Source organism: Leptonychotes weddellii, chromosome 3, assembly GCF_054177405.1.
Source record: "Leptonychotes weddellii isolate Sample4059 chromosome 3, ASM5417740v2, whole genome shotgun sequence".
Lineage (NCBI taxonomy): Eukaryota > Metazoa > Chordata > Mammalia > Carnivora > Phocidae > Leptonychotes > Leptonychotes weddellii.
The window spans coordinates 128,264,222-128,278,462 of NC_138371.1; the positions used below are offsets into that span (position 1 = coordinate 128,264,222).

At 41.5% G+C, this 14,241-nt stretch overlaps 1 protein-coding gene across 13 annotated transcripts in view; it reads left to right on the forward strand.

Moving 5' to 3' along the window:
• The window catches only part of MTRF1 (mitochondrial translation release factor 1), a 67,860-nt gene extending 54,091 nt beyond the window's left edge, over positions 1 to 13,769 (forward strand). For 8 of the 13 annotated variants that reach the window (XM_081814985.1, XM_081814986.1, XM_081814987.1 and 5 more), the window contains 3 exons: positions 5,212 to 5,348; positions 8,025 to 8,123; positions 13,215 to 13,769. In XM_081814985.1, coding sequence (XP_081671111.1) covers positions 5,212 to 5,348; positions 8,025 to 8,123; positions 13,215 to 13,328 — 350 coding nt within the window. In that variant the 3' untranslated portion in view covers positions 13,329 to 13,769. Of the gene's footprint in view, positions 1 to 5,211; positions 5,349 to 8,024; positions 8,124 to 9,388; positions 13,166 to 13,214 lie in introns of those variants that run through there. The other 5 variants (XR_014143795.1, XM_081814993.1, XM_081814989.1 and 2 more) reach the window with 4 other exon arrangements.
• Positions 13,770 to 14,241: the final 472 nt, after the last annotated feature.

Below are 14,241 nucleotides of genomic sequence, written 5' to 3' on the forward strand. Positions count from 1 at the left end.
TTGCTTCTTGAGATAGGCCTCTATTGCAATATACTTCCTTCTTAGGACCACCTTTGCTGCATCCCAAAGGTTTTTGGACGTCATGTTCATGTTTTCATGTTCATTTGCTTCCATGTATTTTTTTTTAACGTCTTCTTTAATTTCCTAGTTAACCCATTCATGTAAGATGTTCTTTAATCTACATGTATTTGTGGTCTGTCCAAATTTTTTCTTGTGGTTGGCTTCAAGTTTCATAGCACTGTGGTCAGAAACTATGCATGGTATGTCTCAGTCTCTTTGTACTTGTTGAGGACTGATTTGTGACCCAGTATGTGATCTATCCTGGAGAATGTTCCATGTGCACTCAAAAAGCATGTGTATTCTGCTGCTTTAGGATGGAATGTTCTGAATATATCTGTTAAGTCCATCTGGTCCAGTGTGTCATTCAAAGCCCTTGTTTCCTTGTTGATCTTCTGCCTATGTCCATTGCTGTGAGTGGGGTGTTAAAGTACTATTATTGTATTATTGTCAGTGAGTTTCTTTATGTTTGTTGTTCACTGATTTATATTTGGGTACTTGCAAGTTGGGAGCATAAATATTTACAATTGTTAGATTTTCTTGTTGGATAGACCCCTTTATTGATATAGTGCCCTCCTTCAGCTCTTGTTACAGTCTTTGGTTTAAACTTTAGTTTGTACTCTGGCTTTCTTTTGATGTCCGTTAGCATGATAGATGGTTCTCCATCCCCTCATTTTCAATCTGCAGGTGTCTTTAGGTCTAAAATGAGTTTCTTTTCTCTCTCGTTCTTTCTCTCAAATAAGTAAATAAAATAATTTTTTTTAAAAAAGGGTGCCTGCCTGGGGCGCCTGGGTGGCTCAGTCATTAAGCGTCTGCCTTCGGCTCAGGTCATGATCCCAGGGTCCTGGGATCAAGCCCCGCATCGGGCTCCCTGCTCCGCGGGAAGCCTGCTTCTCCCTCTCACGCTCCCCCTGCTTGTGTTCCCTCTCTCGCTGTGTCTCTCTCTGTCAAATAAATAAATAAAAATCTTTAAAAAAAAAATAAAAAAATAAAAAAGGGTGCCTGGGTGGCTTAGTTGGTTAAGCATCTGTCTTCAGCTCAGGTCATTATCCCAGGGTCCTGGGATGAGTCCCACATTGGGCTCCCTGCTCAGCGGGGAGTCTGCTTCTCCCTCTCTCTCTGCCCCTCCTCCCTGCTTGTGGTCTCTCTCACACTTGCTCTCTCTTTCTGAAATAAAATAAAATCTTTAAAAAATATATAAATAAATTAATTAAATGAGTCTCTTATAGGCAGCATATAGATGGGTCTTATTTTTTTATCCATTCTAATACCCTGTGTCTTTTGATTGGAGCATTTAGTTCATTTACATTCAGATTATTGATGCATATGAATTTAGTGCCCATTGTGTTACCTGTAAAGTTGGTGTTTCTGGTGATGTTCTGTCTTCCTTTCTAGTCTTTGTTGCTTTTGGTCTTTTTTTTTCCCCCACTCAAAGAATCCCCTTTAATGTTTCTTGCAGGGCTGGTTTGGTGGTCACAAACTCCTTTAGTTTTTGCTTGTCTTGGAAACTCTTTATCTCTCCTTCTATTCTGAATGGCAGCCTTGCTGGATAAAGTATTCTTGGCTGCATATTTTTCCCATTCAGCATGTTGAATATATCATGCGAGTCCTTTCCGGCCTGCCAGGTTTCTGTGGATAGATCTGCTAGGAACCTGAAATGTCTTCCCTTGTAGGTTAAGGACATTTTTCCCTTGCTGCTTTCAGGATTCTTTCCTTGTCTGTGTATTTTGTGAATTTGACTGTGATATGTCTTGGTGATAGCCAGCTTTTGTTGAATTCAATAGGAATTTTCTGTGCTTCTTGGATTTTGATGTCTGTTTCCTTCCCCACATTAGGGAAGTTTTCAGCTATAATTTGCTCAAATAAACCTGCCCCTTTTTCTCTTTCTTCTTCTCTGGGACTCCTATGATACGAATGTTATGCTTTGAAGAGTCACTGATTTCCCTAAGTCTACATTCATGATCCAATACTTTTCTTTCCCTCTTCTTTTCAGCTTCATTATTTTCCATAATTTTATCATCTACATCTATATCCTGTGCTTATCCATCCTTGTTATCATCACATCCAGTCAATTTTGCATCTTGATTATAGCATTTTTTACTTTGGCCTGACTAGTTTTTTAGTTCTTTTCTCTCTGCAGTAAGGGATTCTCTGGTATCTTCTATGATTTTCTCAAGCCCTGCTAGTATCCTTATAATTGTTGTTTTAAATTCTCATTCAGGCATCTTACTTCTGTCTCTTTTGATTAAATCCCGGCTATTACTTCTTCCTATTCTTTCTTTTGGGGTGAATTCTTCCGTCTTGTCATTTTGTCTAGGTCACTGTTTTTTTGTGATTGTTAGGAAAGCCTGTTATATTCCTGCTCCTGAGAGTAATGGCTATATTGAGAAGAGGTGTTCCCCCCCCCCCCCGCAAAAAAAGAGGTCCTATACTGTCTTGGGCCTAGAGATTCAGGAGGTGTTTCAGAGTGTGCACTCTGCTGTTGTGTTTTGTCTGCTCCTTCCCTCAGGTCAGTCCTCTGCAGTTTCTCCTTGCCTGCAGTGAGGGGTGTTTGGACCTTGTCCAGTGTGTGGCAAGTTTTAACTAGCTGTGTTTTGGCCTGCTTGTTATAAGCAGCTAGATCCAGGGGCACCTGGGTGGCTCAGTCAGTTAAGCATCTGCCTTTGGCTCAGGTCATGATCCCGGGGTCCTGGGATCGGGCCCCACGTCGGGCTCCCTGCTCAGCGGGGAGCCTGCTTCTTGCTCTCCCTCACCCTCTCCCCCTGCTTGTGCTCTCTCTGTCAAATAAATAAAATTAAAAAAAAAAAAAAAAGGTAGATCCTATTTCCCCTAGAGCTGAAGTTTTGCAGCACTTTGTGATCTGTAGACTTGGTGCCTGTAAAGGATCTGTGCTGGTCTAGGGTGGGGCCTGCTGTGCTGCAGGCCCATTTGCCCTAGTGGAAATGTACCTCCAGGGTTTGGTGGGGCCAGAGCTTGGTGAGCTTGGTGAGCTTGGTGTAAGTGGCTTCAGCCTCCACTGGGTGGCACTGTGTTGCTCTCTGAAGTCCGTCAGTGCTGATGGGCAAGGGAGAAAATGGCCTTGCCCTGCTCGCTCTCCTGGAGCAGGGAGTTCGCACCAGCACTCTTCAGATGAGCAAACCATCACCCCTCTTGTGTCCCCGGCTTCCGTCAGATCCCTGCCGTCACCCTGTTTGTATCTGAGCTGTCTGCGTACTAGACAGCACAATACTCCTGTGTTTTATCTCAGGCACATGGCTGTTTCAGAACTCCAAATTTTAGGGATCCACATGGCACAGACCCACGCTGATCCTCTTGGGGAAGGTCTCGCCATGCTAGCTGGTTCTGGTTTGTCCCAGAAAAGCAGTCGCACAACCACACGGCGGTTTATGGTAAAGCGCAGCTAAAAGCCAGCACCCAGGTTTGTTGCCCTCAGCCGGTGTCTCTGTTCCTACATAGGGAACAGGGATGCACCTTGGTGCCACTAGTTCTTCTGTCCCCAGAAAGGCCATGCCACCGCTCGCAGATGCACTCCAAAAAGGGGACCAGGGGATCCTCAGACCACGCCTCCCACTTCCAGGTCTCCACCCTCCTTTCCCACCAGAGCAGCACTAAGCCCGCCAGGCACAACCCCATCGATGGCAAGAGCTTCTAAAACTTCAGACTTCGGGCTTCGCTGCTTATAAAAACTAGCAGTAGTCAGCCCCTCTCCTTTTCCCAGTCACTGGTTTTGGGGAATAGGTTTTGTTTTTGTGCAATCCCCTGCCTGCTGCTTTTCTCTCTCTCTCCCCCCCCCCACTTCTCTCCCCATGATCAGGGCTCCCTCCCTTCCGCAGCACGCTGCTTATAAAAACTAGCAGTAGTCAGCCCCTCTCCTTTTCCCAGTCACTGGTTTTGGGGAATAGGTTTTGTTTTTGTGCAATCCCCTGCCTGCTGCTTTTCTCTCTCTCTCCTCCCCCCCACTTCTCTCCCCATGATCAGGGCTCCCTCCCTTCCGCAGCACCCCCAGCTTTTCTCTCCCCCAAATCAACTCTCCACAGCTCCTACCTTCCATGAGATGGCTTTTTCTACCTGTAGATATGCAGTTTGTGCTCTCAGTCCTCAGATCAATTTCTTGGGTGTTCAAAATGATTTGATATTTATCAGGCTGTGTTCAAGGGATGAGGCAAGCTTAGGGTCCCCCTACTCCTCCATCTTAACTCAACTCCTAAATATATACATTTATAAATATATATCTATACACATACACACTCCCCGTATCTTCTTTATCCATTCATCTGTTTTTTTTTTTAAGATTTTATTTATTTACTAGAGAGAGAGTGAGAGAAAGCGAGGCAGACTCCCCGCTGAGCAGGGAGCCCGATGCCCCCGGGATCATGCCTGAGCCGAAGGCAGCCGCTTCACCGACTGAGCCCCCCAGGCGGCCCTATCCATTCATCTATTGATGGACACTAGGGTTGTATCAAGTCATTTTTAAAACATCAGCTCTGTGCAAATTTGTGGCTTAAGGGCGGAAAGCTGAGTGCTCCTTGACTAAAACAGAGAATGGAGCAGCACTGCGTGCGGTGGGACTCTGTGTTGGGCTGTCTGTCCAAATGAGCTGGGAGGGAGAGGCAGAGCTGTGGGTGTGAAAGTATGTGTAACCATCTGCAGATGCTACTGCTTCCAGTCTTCTCATCTGAAATATCTCCTTCAGATCTCAGAATCGAAATAGCCATCTACTGCTTTTATTAGCATGATTCAGGTATAGTTTCTAAAGTATGCTAAGTCTGAATTGTGTTTAATCCTTTGTGATCTTTTCCTGATTATCCTTTCCCCCTTTCTTTTTTTTTTTTTTTAAAGATTTTATTTATTTATTTATTTGAGAGAGAGAGAGAGAAACAGCACGAGAGGGGAGAGGGTCAGAGGGAGAGGCAGGCTCCCTGCCGAGCCGGGAGCCCAATGTGGGACTCGATCCCAGGACTCCGGGACCATGACCTGAGCCGAAGGCAGTCGCTTAACCAACTGAGCCACCCAGGCACCCTCCTTTCCCCCTTTCAAATGTTGCTGAGATCTATCTTTTTTTTCCAGTTTTGTGATATATCGTTGAGATCTCAGTTCTATCTTAATTTGGCTTCTGGAGGCTACAGTTTACCTTTGATTCTTGTTATTTTTCAGGGCTTGTGGTAGAATGCCAACAAGAACGATCACAGATTAAAAATAAAGAAATAGCTTTGCGTGTGTTGAGAGCTAGACTCTACCAGCAGATGATTGAGAAAGACAGGTGTCAGCAACAAAGTACTAGAAAACTGCAGGTAAGATATATATAGCATAATAATACTTCTGCGGGGCCCTGGCTGGTTCAGTCAGAAGAGCATGTGATTCTTGATCTCGGGGTCATGAGTTTGAGTCCCATGTTGGGTGTAAGATTGCTTAAAATAAAAAATAATAATACCTTTGCACAAAGTCATCTTTTTTTTTTTTTTAAAGATTTTATTTATTTATTCATGAGAGAGAGAGGCAGAAGGAGAAGCAGACTTCCCACAGAGCAGGGAGCCCGATGCGGGACTCGATCCCAGGACTCTGGGATCATGACCTGAGCCGAAGGCAGACGCTTAACCATCTGAGCCACCCAGGCGCCCCAAAGTCATCATTTTATGTAGAAAATGTAGCATTTGTTCTTGATCAAATGGGAATATCTTATAGCATAGGGGGGAAACAGGTTTATTTGTAAATAAGCAATAATTTCATGCACATGGACTAACTGATTATGGCTAAATTTAGACATGCCAGCTTGCAAATGAATACATGAGATATGCATAAACTCAGAATTATTTCCCAGTTGTTTCCCTCCAGTGTTTGTATCATGACTGTTTTGAGAGGAGATTAGGTTAAAATAAAATAATTACCTGGAAATTAAGGGATTTGCAGATTTTTTATTTAAAAACCTATGCTTTTTTATTAAAACTCTGGGGTGAAAAGTAAATGGCACTGCAAAAAACTGGTAATGATGATTGTTACTGATGGGATGTGGGGGCAGGGGGTAAAAGAGAGATTTATTTCCACTATATATACCTTTTGTACTTTCTGAATTTTGTACTATATAAATGTCTAGTATTATTTATTCAAATATGTAGATAAATGCTAAGCAAAATGAATAAATGTTATTGTTTTAAGTAAACAAATTATAGGATTTTAAATCCTAAGAAATGTAAAGTTGGTCTTTGAGAGAGATTGGAAGAGAAAGTGGAATAACTGTGCTTTTGTGTTGTTTGCAGATGGGTATGCTACACTAAATTTGGAAAACTTTGTGGCCTTTTAGGATAATGAATTATATAAACTTAACCATTAATTATTCTTTTTGCCTAGATGTCCTGATCTTCTCACACTTTTGCCCTTCTAGCTCTCCTTACCCACATTCTAACTTCCAAGTAGTAAAAGTGACAGGATTAATGGAGTATTAATCCTCTGTGGTAATCCTAGACTGTTGTCTAGCATCAGTATATACATTTACAGATAGGAATGCTCATGAACAAACCATTGCCTCTTGGCACATAAGTGATAACATAAACACTAAGAACTCAGTGACATTTGAATTAATAAAAGACATTGGGATTGGGGGCGCCTGGGTGGCTCAGTCGTGTAGCGTCTGCCTTCGGCTCAGGTCATGATCTCAGGCTCCTGGGATCGAGCCCCATGTCGGGCTCCTTGCTCGGCAGGGAGTCGGCTTCTCCCTCTCCCTCTGTGCTCTCTCTCTCAAATACATAAATAAATAAAAATCTTAAAAAAAAAAAAAAAGACATTGGGATTTACTTGCTGTTTGGCATTTTAGTACCAAATGTTTCACATAGTAATTTTTAAAGTAAGTAATTCAAGATTGGCCTGGTGCAAATTGTGTGTGTGTGTGTGTGTGTGTGTGTCTATGTGTGTGTGTCCTCTTCAGAAATTTCTGGTTTCAAGAGCCAGAAAAGACCTCCATGCCTCCCAATTAACTTGTTCATCTGTGTGAAACTTTTTAGTAGGTATTTCTTTTTTTTTTTTTTAAAGATTTTATTTATTTGACAGAGAGATAGGGAGAGAGGGAACACAAGCAGGGAGAGTGGGAGAGGGAGAAGCAGGCCTCCCGCCGAGCAGGGAGCCCGATGCGGGGCTCGATCCCAGGACCCTGGGATCATGACCTGAGCCGAAGGCAGACGCTTAAAGACTGAGCCACCCAGGCGCCCCTTAGTAGGTATTTCTAAGCTTAGTTTTTTTAGTTGAAAAAAACTATTAGTTGCAGTTGAAAAAAAAATTAGTTGAAGTTTTTGCTTCAACTAATACATATAGTAGCTTTTATAAGGCAGGCATTATGCCAGGTTCTCAACCCTGGCTCCATTTATCTCCTGAAGAGCTTTGTATATGCCTCAGGCCCCAGCCCCCAGGAGTCTGACATAATTGATTTGGGTGGGAGCCTGGGCAATAATATGGTGCTTTGGGATAGTAGTTTCCATACCTGGCTGGTTGCAGAATGGATGGCATGAGGAATGTTCTAAAAATCCATGATCCCTGCTTTGGTATATCCGAGATTAGACTTTAAAATCTTTAATTTTAAAAAATTCTCCTGATGGTCAGCCATATTTAATTCAGTTTCATACCATTTGCCTGAGGGGCTAAGAAAATAAGTTACAGAAACGTCTTTTTAGCCTTAAAAAGTGAAAGTGAGGGACGTCTGGGTGGCTCAGTCGGTTATGCATATGCCTTCGGCTCAGGTCATGATCCCAGGGTCCTGGGATCGAGTCCTGCATCGGGCTCCCTGCTCAGCGAGAGCCTGCTTCTCCCTCTCCCTCTGCCCTTCCTCCCTCTCATGCTCTCTCACTCTCTCTAATAAATAAATAAAATCTTTTCAAAAAACTGAAACTGTTATAATAGAAAGTCATTTATAAGTATGTTTTCCATTGTAATAAAGGTAATTATAAAGTTAAAATATGAATTACCTTTTTGTTATGGCACAGGTGGGAACAAGAGCCCAGTCAGAGAGAATTCGGACATATAATTTCACCCAGGATAGAGTCACTGACCACAGGATAGCATATGAAGTTCGTGATATTAAGGTAATATAACAATATGCTTTATGTACCTTTGCTTTTCAAAGAAAGTGTACTCAAATTTTAGAGAGTTGTATCTAAAACATTACCAAGTAATTTAAAATCATTAAGCCTGTTTAAGGTAGTATCCCCAAATAGGCAAACATTCATATTAGTTTGTTGGTAAGAAATGGGGTCTTAGGGGTGCCTGGGTGGCTCAGTCGTTAAGCGTCTGCCTTCGGCTCAGGTCATGATCCCAGGGTCCTGGGATCGAGCCCCACATCCGGCTCCCTGCTCTGCGGGAAGCCTGCTTCCCCCTCTCCCACTCCCCCTGCTTGTGTTCCCTCTCTTGCTGTCTCTCTCTCTCAAATAAATAAATAAAATCTTTAAAAAAAAAAAAAGAAATGGGGTCTTAGTGCCAGTTTGAAACAGTTCTCTTTGAAGTCCAAATTCTTTGCTGTGCAATCACAGTGTATTAAGGTATATTCAATATACATATATACAATGTATCAGATTCCTATTGCTTTGTAACAAATTACCACAAACCTCTTGGCTTAAAATAATATTTATTATCTTATGGTTACAGTAGGTTAGAAATCTGGGCACAGCAGAGCTGGGTTCTCTTCCCTCGGGTCCTAAAGACCACCCACAAGTTGCTTGCTAAGTGGCCCCTCCATATACCCTCTCCCACTTTGAATTTCTTGCAGGAATGGCTCAAGCCTTTTTAAGGCTCACCTGTTTAGGTCAGGCCCACCCCGGTAATATTCCTTTTGAATGACTCAACATCAACTGATTAATATCACTGGAGTGATATTCCATCATATTCACAGCTTCTGCCTCCCCATAAGGGAGGGAATTCTGCAAGGTGTGCACACCAGGGGGCGTCCTAGAGTTCTGCCTACCACGATGAATTATTCATGAGATTTAGGAGTTATAATTATGCTGTTGGGTAAAGACCCTGTCAGCATGGTTTGAACATTAACCTAACTAAATTCCATTTGGCCAGACCATTGGCATTAATACATTAATGATGAAGCACAAGAAAATTCCCCTTTTGTTTCCCCTGAAGGGGAAAATGAACTGGTTCTCATAAAGGACTATATACAAAAGACAAGAGGTAGATGGTTTTGATTTTTTTCCTTGATGTCATGTGATACCTAGGGCTTCTTTCACTTGATTCTGTCCCATTCTATACTCAAAATTAAAGTCCTAATTTTACAAGGGAAATGTCTGTGTTTTTAAAATATTTAGAAATTTCTTTGTATCTTGTGCCACTTCTCCTGTCTTCCTAGCAATTTAAGACTGTCTCGAATAGGAACATAATAGCCTTGTCAAAAAGGAGAAAATATTTGCTAACTTCCCTTTCCTCAGGAAACACACAGTAATAACCAAACATGTTTGGCCATATTGTTCTGATTACACCATATTCTTTCAGTTGTTTTTCTGGTAGTGGTGATGGTTTTCCTTGAGACGGTTGCATTCTTATGACCGGTAATATTTTTTAGAATAGCCCTTAGGTCCCGAGTTAGTATTCAGTGTTGAAACAGAGGGAGGTTAAGTGGCTTTTATAGTTATAAAATATCTGGCTTTGACCTGAATGCTAACATGTTATTACTAACTAAACTAACATGCCAGATTCAGAAATAATTAGGGAAATTATACTTGTGTGCTCTCATAATGACTAACCAGCCCATTGGAAAGAAAAAAAAGCATCCCATATTAGTGAAAGGATAAAGTTTGGAAATGTCATGAAAAAAATGTAGTAAAACATTAAAATCTGTATGAGGGACAGTAAAGAGACTAGTAGGAGTGAGTAACTTAGGAAGAGAATAGTTGTAGATGAGGCAGGGAGAGCGATTCGGGCCTTAACCCCGGGGACAATGGCCACAGGACAGAATGGAAGGAGTGGAGAGGGAAGAAAGTGGATGTCTGCAGGACCCAGCTCAGCTAAGCTCAGCTTTGCGCCTTTATCTTAGAGGCTGCCCTCTCCCTACTCCATTTACATAGTTCTTGATGAAGCTGCTCTGCTCTTACAGGATCATGGTCCTGACCCAAGACAATAATTGGTTTGTTTGGGGAAGAAATCAGAACAAGCCCCCACCAATGAGTTCCTTCCTAGCATTTTTAAACTGGAGACAAAGAGGGCCATTCTCTCAGATAAAACTGAAATATGTAAAATGTATAAGAGGTTAGAAGCCACATTTCCAAACCATGAGGGGAAGGCAATGTTCAGTAAGAGATGAAGCTGATATTGAAAGGAGCAAAAATAGAACTCGATGGAAAGAATCTTGATGATACTAATCCCCACATTCATCTGTTCCTGTGGCCAGCTTCACTCCCAGGGCAGTGGCAGTAGCCTTTCCATTCCTATCCTTGGGTTCTGTGAGATCACCTCGTATTCTTAGTATGAGTTCTCCTGTAGGTAACTGTATTTTTACTTTTATTCATCTAGATCATATGCACAGACTACCCTGTAATATACTGTTTTATGTTTTTATTCGGCTTCTTAAAGTCCTTGTGCAAATTCCTTAACATCAGCCTATCTCCTGCCTTGTATTCCTCTCGCACTGGAAATTTCCTCTTGCCCTTTATACTTTGTTTCTGTGCCTTTCTTCACCCTCATTCTTTTGACTGAAATGCTCTGCTTGTCTCTATTTGGAGAAAACACTGTTCTGTTTTTAAGATCTAATGCAAACTTGTTCTTCCTTCCTAAACTCTCCCTGATACTACCTTCTTCTTAAAATTAACCTTACAGCCCTCACTTGCTTCTTTTTAAATTTCTTACACTGATAGTGGTGCCTAGCTCTGTCACTAGATTATGAGCTTCCGAAGATTAGGAATCCCAAATCCTTCAACTTTGGTCTTTGTGTCTCTAGCACTCTGATTAATCCAATCAAACTCTAAATGTGATGTGATTATCAGTTAAGAGTGATAATCCTTTTAACATAATTTCCAAATGATGAAATCACCTTGGCAATACCATGATAATTTGAGCTCTGGGCCTGCTGATTTTATAAGCAATTCCCCATATTATGCTCAAAATGGTATAAATTTTAATTTCAAAACTTCATCATAGGGCTTTTGCTTTACTTTTAAATTTTGATTGGTTTTAATATATGCTGGTGTTTTGTGGAATACAAAGATACTAAGGCATCTTTTCTGCTACAGTTTAACTTAAAAGATGAATATATATACTTAACCTAAAATTCAACTTAAAGGGGGCACCTGGGTGGCTCAGTCGGTTAAGCCTCTGCCTCCATGGTCTTGGGGTCCTGGGATCCAGCCCCCAGTCAGGCTTCTTGCTCAGCGGGGAGTCTGCTTCTCCCTCTGCTGCTCCCCCTGCTTGTTCTCTCTCTCTGTCAAATAAATGAATCTTAAAAAAAAACAATAAAATTCAACTTTAAGATCATTCAAGAAAGACCAAACACAAGTTTAGTTCACACCAGGGCACCTGGTGGCGCAGTCGGTTGGGCTCCCAGCTCTTGGTTTCGGCTTGGGTCATGATCTTAGGGTCCTGGGATCGAGCCCAGCACAGAGTCTGCTCGAGACTCTTTCTCCCTCTCACTCTGCACCTCCTCCCTGCTCTCTTTCTCTCTCTCTAAGGTAAATAAAATCTTAAACATGCCGACATCAAAACTTTAAATGTTCTGTGTTCCAGATGTTGACACAGAAATATTTCCATTAGGCCAATGTCTAGATTTTGAACATTTCTAAAATACGAGACTGTGCTAATTCACTGTGCCCAACTCTGTTACACAGAACTTCTGTAACACAGGAAAAAAACACAGGTACTAAAAGTTATTTTAGTGACTTACAGAGAAGAACTGTAGGGAAGACTACAGGGAAGTCTAACAACACATTTAACCCAAAGGACTTATTTTGGGGTAACCATAAGAGCATTTATTTTTCTGAACTTTTTATTTGGAAATTTTCAAGTATATATTGAGACTGGTGCAGTGTACACCCTCTACCTAGATGCAGCAGTTGTTAACATTTGCCTTCTCTTCCTCTTCTACCGCCTGTGGTGTTGATGAACCATTTGAAAGCAAGTTGTGGACCTCAAAACGCTTATCCCCTAAATATTTTGGCATAAATCTTTTTTTTTTTTTTGGTCACCCAGAGCTTCTAGATTTTAAAACCGCCATATTTCCAATTTAAGAAGAACCAGAACTAGTATAAGCCCCTTTCGGATGAAATAAAATCGAAATTTGAAGGTTGGCATGAGAAGTGCGAGCGCGGGAATGGCCCTGGGGATGTCCAGAGGATTTGGCGAGCAGAGATTGGCAGGGAGCAGAGATTGGCAGGGAGTGGTAGGTGTGCGGGTTCAAGTGGCAGCAAGCTGCCTGGGGTGTTGATTGAGGCATTTTAGTCTTTTTTACCCTGGGGAAATAATGTGTTATGAATGACAAGGGTGGAATTTTCAGGACAAGAGTAAAAAAGCCTTATCTCTTCTCGGGAACAAAAGAAGGGATTCAGCAAACATATCCTCCCAAAGATGGTTTGAGATCCCAGAACCCTGTTGTCAGGAACGTCAAGCAAAGGAATTTAAAGAGAGATTCAGATCTCCTTTGTGTTGTTGTCTCCAGAGTTGTTGGAAAGATCCAACTCCCAGAAGCTTGATTTTTAAACAAAATGCTAATGTAAACAATTAAAAGAGAGTAGAATTCCATTTACTCTTTTGGATTCACTTTTTATAAGAAGCCAATATAACCGGGGATCCTCCCAAGTAAGCAGATTGTTCATTATATTAGAGAACCACCTTAGTAATCCATTGTTGCTATTAAATAGTGACTCTAAGGAAGCAAAGTAAATACACATTTAATTCTTTGCTTTGTTTCTCCTTTATTTCTAGTAATCAGGTTTTTATAATAACTCTTTTACCGGGGCGCCTGGGTGGCTCAGTCGTTGGGCGTCTGCCTTCGGCTCAGGTTGCGATCCCAGAGTCCTGGGATCGAGCCCCGCATCGGGCTCCCTGCTCCGCGGGAAGCCTGCTTCTCCCTCTCCCACTCCCCCTGCTTGTGTTCCCTCTCTCGCTGTGTCTCTCTCTGTCAAATAAATAAATAAAATCTTTAAAAAAAAAAAAAATAATAGTAATAATAATAATAACTCTTTTACCAGGAATTTTTATGTGGGGAGAAGTGTCTGGATCAGCTAATTCAGAGACTGCTTCATTCAGCAGATGAAGAAGCCATTACTGAATTTTTGGATGAAAACCTTAAATCAGCAAAATAAATGCAGATTTATTATTTATTATTATATAAATGAAAGGGACCTATCTCAAGAAGCAAGCTGTTCATAAAGTATAGCTAAAATTACACGGTATGTACAAATATATTTTTTAATGAATAAGTCACATTTCTTGACCTAAGAGCTTATAAAGTAAATCCAACTCTTCAAGCAGAAAACAAGCATGCGTTGTTGAAGAGAAATAAAGTATTGAGAATTGACTATGTGATACAAGTTTATAAACTCTGTAAACCCATTTCAAGAAAAAGTATTGTTAATCATGTTAAAATTAGGTTTTAAACTGCTACTTTTAAATAAAAAATAAATAAAAATTGTGAAGAATAGGAGTCAATAACAGTGAGCATCTCCAGGATACAGATTGTAGAGCTCTTTGAGAGTGGAACAAATTCTATACAGTATAAACTACAAACCAGTATTTAAAGTGAACTGTCTGCTTGGCTTTTATTTCTCATTTTTCTTTGGCCTAACATGAGCATCCACAGATGAGGTGTAACGTGAGTAATTCTCTACGCCTGGTTTTGTGCAGTGATGTACATAGAACCCAGTCCTTACCTTACAGAGCTTCCAGTTGAATGACAGAGCCAAAATAGAAACCACGAGCTGTAATACCAAGTGACATGATGTATTTAGTACTTGTTCTCAGGAAGTTTCTTGAGTAAAAAAGAAAGGGGTTATTATTTTAGACATTCCTCAGAAGGAAATTATGTGCCCAGGAAAGACTACCTAAAATAGAGTTTTAAGGGCGCCTGGGTGGCTCAGTTGGTTAAGCGACTGCCTTCGGCTCAGGTCATGATCCTGGAGTCCCGGGATCGAGTCCCACATCGGGCTCCCTGCTCAGCAGGGGGTCTGCTTCTCCCTCTGCCCTCTTCCCTCTCGTGCTCTCTGTCTCTCATTCTCT